At 35.2% G+C, this 6,316-nt stretch overlaps 1 protein-coding gene across 1 annotated transcript; it reads right to left on the bottom strand.

The window, feature by feature from the left end:
• Positions 1 to 2,208: 2,208 nt before the first annotated feature.
• Positions 2,209 to 5,768, bottom strand: LOC114401857. Its single transcript, XM_028364435.1, has 2 exons — positions 2,910 to 5,768; positions 2,209 to 2,295 (listed from the first exon to the last, which is right to left on the bottom strand). The coding sequence occupies exons 1-2, from the start codon at positions 5,766 to 5,768 to the stop codon at positions 2,209 to 2,211; spliced, it is 2,946 nt and encodes a 981-aa protein (XP_028220236.1).
• Between the last annotated feature and the right edge of the window lie 548 nt (positions 5,769 to 6,316).

Here is a 6,316-nt window from a genome sequence, read left to right as displayed (position 1 = left end):
TAATATAAATATATTTTAAAAAGTAATAATTATTTTCTTTTACTTTTAATGATTTCAAAATTCACCAAATACAATTATAATTAATAAATATTATATAACCATTTTTTCGTAACATAAGAAATGATCCATTTCTACTTCTTTTTACTTATTCTTTTCATTTAGTGAAATTCAAAACTTCCAATTTATTGTGTTAAGAAAAAACTTCAATTTTCCAAAAAAAGAAAAAACTTTTAATTTAGTTGAATTTTAAAAACCTTTCAATTGTTCTGGAGACTTCCTTTTGTATTTTTTTATTTATTTATTTTTTACTTTTCAAAAGTTGCAAACACCCTTCCTTCTGATGCTGGCCAACTCAATGAGCTCTTTCATGCTACTTGTAAAACCTTCTAAAAGCATGACTTGAGTTTGAATGACACATGAAATCACCATCACTACTACAAATAAAGCTTTTTAAGTCGGTTCTGCAAGTCATTTTACGACGGTTTTGAACCGTCATAGCACGCAGCGTCGTAAAATGTGCCCACCTCTACAACGACGGTTTTCAAACCGTCTTTAAAGATTGGGGTTGTTAAGACGGTTTTAAGAATAACCGTCTTAAAATTTATTGTTAATTCAAGGCGGTTATCATCTACTAACCGTTATAATAAACCAATCTTTCTACGACGGTTATTACAAAAACCGTCTTAAAAAGTAAGACTTACTAGGACGGTTTGTCTACAACCGTCTTAGAAAGTGAGACTTACTAAGACGGTTATTTCAAAAACCGTCTTAGAAAGTTAGCCATACTAAGACGGTTTTCTCCTGCAACCATCTTAGTATGTCCTTTTTTTGAAGGTTTTTAAGACGGTTTTCGTAAAAACCGCCTTAGAAAGTGAGACTTTCTAAGACGATTGTTACGAAAACCGTCTTAGTATGTCATTTGTTTGTGAGACTTTCTAAGACGATTGTTACGAAAACCGTCTTAGAATGTCAAACATACTAAGACGGTTCAGGTGAAACAGTCTTAGTATGTTTTTGTTTGTAAAAGTTTCTAAGGCGGTTATTCATACAAACGTCTTAGAAAGTGAAACATACTAAGACGGTTTCCGACAACCGTCTTAGAATATATATATTTTTTTTTAATTTTTTGGGTGCAGGTCTAGTTTTTTAGGTAGTGTTTCAATTATTCTATACATTGATTTGAAGCAAAAGAATTTACATAATAAAAGAATTTACATAATTAATGAAAGAATTTACATCATTTTAAAGAATTATAAAATTGTTTAATCACATAATAAAAGAATTTACATAATTAAATGATAGTATATAGTTTTGCAAGAATTTAAAAAATCTGAATACAAAATTTACAGAATCAGCTTCCAACCAAGCAATTGTGGCAACCTACAAAAAAATTAAAAAACGAATCCCCCAAGTTAAGAAAAGAAGCATCCGTAGTAAGACAAAAACTAAATACAAATCCAAAAGGTCTATTTATTAAAAAATAAGCTCCATGGGAACAGAGAAAGGTATGTACAATCAAAATTGTAATTAAGTTACAAATCTTAATATTACAGAATCAAATGAACTGATTTAAATCTTCAAAATATTTTAAATGAAATCAAGGAAACTTGTTCCATGATCCCAATGCTAAACAAAAAGGAATTCATCATACACTTGAACTTGATCAAGTTCTGCCATAATCGGAATACGATACTCAAGTTACTAAAATAAAATGTAAATATAATCTCTCAAACCAACAGTAGAAAACATTAAAAGCAATTTATCAGAATCAAACCTGTCGATGGACCATTCTACACATTGAACGCTCCAAGTCAGAAAAGACCTGCATAAAACAGTAATGCATCACTAGAAACTAAAATTTAGACCAACAGGTTATGCCAATAATAAACATAAGTAAATGCAGGCAATAGTATATAGCTTCAGATCTCTAAATAAACATATATCTAGGCTCAAAACTTAGTAAATAGAAATTAATATTTAATAATAAAGATTAGCATGCAAGATCTCTAAATAACAAAGACTTTTCTAATAGAAAGATAATATAGAATTTGCAGAACATAATAAACATTTGTAGTTTTCAAAAAAGTTCTAACACTGAAATAGTCAAATCAAGGTCACATCAATGCTATTTGTTGCTCGAAATTACTAAAGCCAAAAAAGTTGTATTCATTGACCTCGTTTTTTCCCAAGAAGTGCTTATGGAGAAGTTTATTCCACACCCCACCCCACCCATATTCCCAGATACAAGCCAATTACAGTGAGCATTTTCAATTTAGATTCTGGGTTTAGTTTAACCTAAACAAGAGGTAATGGAAGCTAGCAAATACAGTTTTCAAATGACATTGGATACATACAGAAATCGATCAGTGTCAATGTCATATTAAGCTACAACAGTTAATGGCTGTGCTGTATTTTATCTTCTAGATCATATCTATAACACCAAATAAATATCTAAACCAAAATTATATATTGCATGCTTGATCTACTTGACATTTAACCACTTCTCAGTAATAATAGTGACGTATACCCAAAAAAAACAATGATGAACAATATCAATTTAGGCTCTAACTGTCTTACTACTGGCCCTTAAGCTCATTTAACAAATAATTCAATATGACAGTATCAATATAATACAATGCAATAACAAACCTGAAAAGGACTCCAATCGCATAACTTATAGCAGCCTACACATTTAGGAGAATGGCACACATCAGTGAAGGAAATAATTTGAAACTTACACCATGGGGTAGTGTTTGAAGTTAAAGCATTATGGTAAGACATTGGCATCCATCCAAAGTTAGACTTATCATGAAGAAAGAGAACATAATTGAGTGGTAAGAAGCACAAAAATGATCTGGTTCTGAATTATAATAGCAAAATGATAAGACTTTTTTATTATTTCCATTAACCCATTGGCACTTGAAAACAGGCACTCTAAATTCACCATAGTCTAGCTCCCAGATATCGGTTATGACTCCATAATAAGCCATGGAAGCTCGAATAGGATTGTTATCCGATGCACGACTAAAGTGGTCTGAATGAGCATCAATCATGACCCCACTATTTTGCACGGTACTTTTATCATCTTGTGACTTTGTGTAGAAGGAATAATTGTTGATGTCATAACCCTTCCAAGTGAGGACATTAAGATTCGGCCCAACAGCTAGTAATGATAATGTCTTAGAAGCACTGTCGCTAGCAAATATTGTATTTCTAAACCAATTAATGAAACTTCTATTGTGTTCCTGCAACACCCTCATCATATTCATGTTTGGGTGAGAAGCTGCCACATATTCTTTGTGAGCATCTATGTATGGTATTACCTCAGCTGTGTTGTTAAGTACATACAAATGCGCTTGTGATAGTTTCTGGCGATCCATGGTTACAACATTGAATCCTCGCGTTCCCCTACCTTGTCGTGTAGCTTCATGACGACTTTCAGGAATACCAACAGGTGATGCATCTTCGATGTAAGTAGAGCAAAACTCAATAGCTTCTTCTGCCACGTACCTTTCAACAATGCTTGCTTCTGGCCTATATTGATTCTTCGTGTAACTTTTCAACACCTTCATGTACCGCTCAACCGGATACATCCACCGCAAATATACAGGCCCACACAAACGTATTTCTCGAACAAGATGAACAAGTAAGTGAATCATTATGTCAAAAAAAGTTGGGGGAAAGTACATCTCCAATTGACAAATGATAATGGCAGCCTCATTTTCCAAATCATCCAACTGTTTAGGGTCAATCACTTTGCTACAGATTGCATTAAAGAAAAAACACAATCGAGTTATTGCAACCCTAACTTTGTCAGGCAATATTCCACGAATGGCAACAGGCAATAATTGTTGCATCAAAACGTGACAATCATGGGACTTCAACCCCACCAATTTCATTTCATCCACTGATACAAGGCTCTTGATATTTGAAGAGTATCCTTGTGGGACTTTGACATTTTTCAGACAATGACAAAAACTTTTTTTCTCATATGTTGACATCGTATGACATGCGGGCGGCAAATACGTTCGAAGACCTTTTGACACAGGATGCAACTGGTGTCGTACTCCCATTTCCACTAAATCTTGACGACATTTCAAACCATCTTTTGTCTTCCCTTTAATGTTAAGCAGTGTGCCAACCAAACTGTCACAGACATTTTTTTCAACATGCATCACATCTAAACAATGTCTCACATCTAAGTTGCACCAGTATGGAAGATCAAAGAAGATGGACCTTTTCTTCCAAATGTTTTTGGGAGCGCCATCTTTCTTTTGTGTCTTCCCATATATATTGCAAATGTTCTTCACACGATCAAAAACTTCAACACCTGACAAAGGAATTGATGCACTGTCATTCTCAGATGTCCCATCAAACGCTTTCTTCAGTCGCCTGTATGGGTGAAAAGGTTGTAAAAATCTACGGTGTCTTGTATATACAGTTTTTTTGCCATGCTTTAATTGGAGGTAAGTTGTGTCTTTCTCACAAATGGGACAAGCAAGGTGGCCTTTCACACTATATCCACTCAAATTCCCATATGCTGGAAAGTCATTAATGGTGCAGAAAATCATAGCTCGCAACCTGAAGGACTCATGAGCATTCCCATCATACACATCAACCCCTTCTACCCACAATTTTGTTAGGTCTTCAATCAAGGGAGCAAGATACACATCAATGTCATTTCCTGGTTGTCTTGGACCGGCTATCATCATAGACATCATTATGTACTTCCGCTTGATGCACAACCAAGGAGGCAGGTTGTAAATGATCAACAAAACAGGCCACGAACTATGATTGCAACTTAAGCTTCGAAATGGATTCATTCCATCCGATGCGAGACCAACCCTTAGGTTTCTGGGATCTTCGGCAAACACTGGATACAACTGATCAACTTTCTTCCACTGAGGAGAATCAGCAGGATGACGGAGCAATCCATCTTTGGTCCTACCATCAACATGCCATGTTAGGTTTTTTGCATCTTCTGCATTAGCAAACAATCGCTTAAACCTTGGTATTACTGGAAGATACCAACACACTTTTGCTGGCCGATCAATGTATGTGGATCCAGCTTCACTGGAAGCGCCAGAACCCACTTTGTAGCGTGACACCCCACATGTAGGGCAGTTGCGCAATTCAGCAAACTCATGTCTATACAAAATGCAATCATTACGGCAAGCATGTATTTTTTGGTATTCCATTCCAACAGGACATAATATCTTCTTTGCCTCGTAATGAGTCTTTGGTAACGTGTTATCTCCTGGAAGCATATTCTTCAATAACAACAGTAATTCATTGAAACTTTTGTCACTCCACCCAAATCTTGCTTTCAAATTGACCAGAGCTAACACCCCTGATAACCGTGTGTACTTAGTGCATCCAATAAACAATGGAATCTTTGAATCATTATGTAAGGTGTCATAATACGGTGCATTTGCTTGCCTAAAACCCTCTTGTCCAAGATCACGTAGCATGTCTTCTATTTGATCACCGACTTGTTCATCAGTTGGAGCAGTTGGAGGGGTTGATGACATTTCTGGTAACTCACCATGCCATATCCATTTTGTATAAGTAGGACAGATACCATCACAGATAAGGTGTGTTCTAATGTCATCCAAACATTGTCGTCGCCCATTCAAACATTTAACACAAGGACAAAAGTATAGTCCACCATTGTCGGATGCATTATCTTTAGCAAATTTTAAGAAACCTTCAACCCCATTTTCGTACTCTTCAGTAATGCGTGCTGTTTTCATCCAATGCCGATCCATCTTTGTTGTACTGTCAGGCGACATACATTATTCGATATGCATGTGAACCTCTCTTTTATTAAACCAAAGGTGTGACCCTACCCCATTCAGGAAAACATTTTTTTACTTCATTTTCACTTAAAAGTTAACTATGTTGTGTTATTTTTAACTAAATTTCGGCAGCATTTCGCTTTGGTCTCCAAGTACACGACATGGAAGCGGTGACAACGATTCACCCCAATCATGTATGCACCTGGAGAACAAAGCAAGATGCAGTGTCCGAAATCTAGTTAAAAATAACACAACGTAGTTAAATTTTAAGTGAAAATGAAGTAAAAAAAGTTTGTCTTCCCAAACTGTCCAAACGGACAATTCAAGATTCAATACAACAATTAATCCAAACTATCCGTATTAATCGTTGTATTGAACCTCAAACGGGGAACTATGGCTCGCTCAATGAAGTAGAATGTAGTACTACACAATAGTTTCATGTGAACCAACAATATAATAAATAACGACATAAATGTGAAAATGGCATACAAATAAAGTATTCATTGTTAAATGAAGGA

Source organism: Glycine soja, chromosome 20 (genome assembly GCF_004193775.1).
Source record: "Glycine soja cultivar W05 chromosome 20, ASM419377v2, whole genome shotgun sequence".
Lineage (NCBI taxonomy): Eukaryota > Viridiplantae > Streptophyta > Magnoliopsida > Fabales > Fabaceae > Glycine > Glycine soja.
Note: the sequence above shows the minus strand (reverse complement) of the source record. Positions and strands in the feature narration are given on the sequence as shown.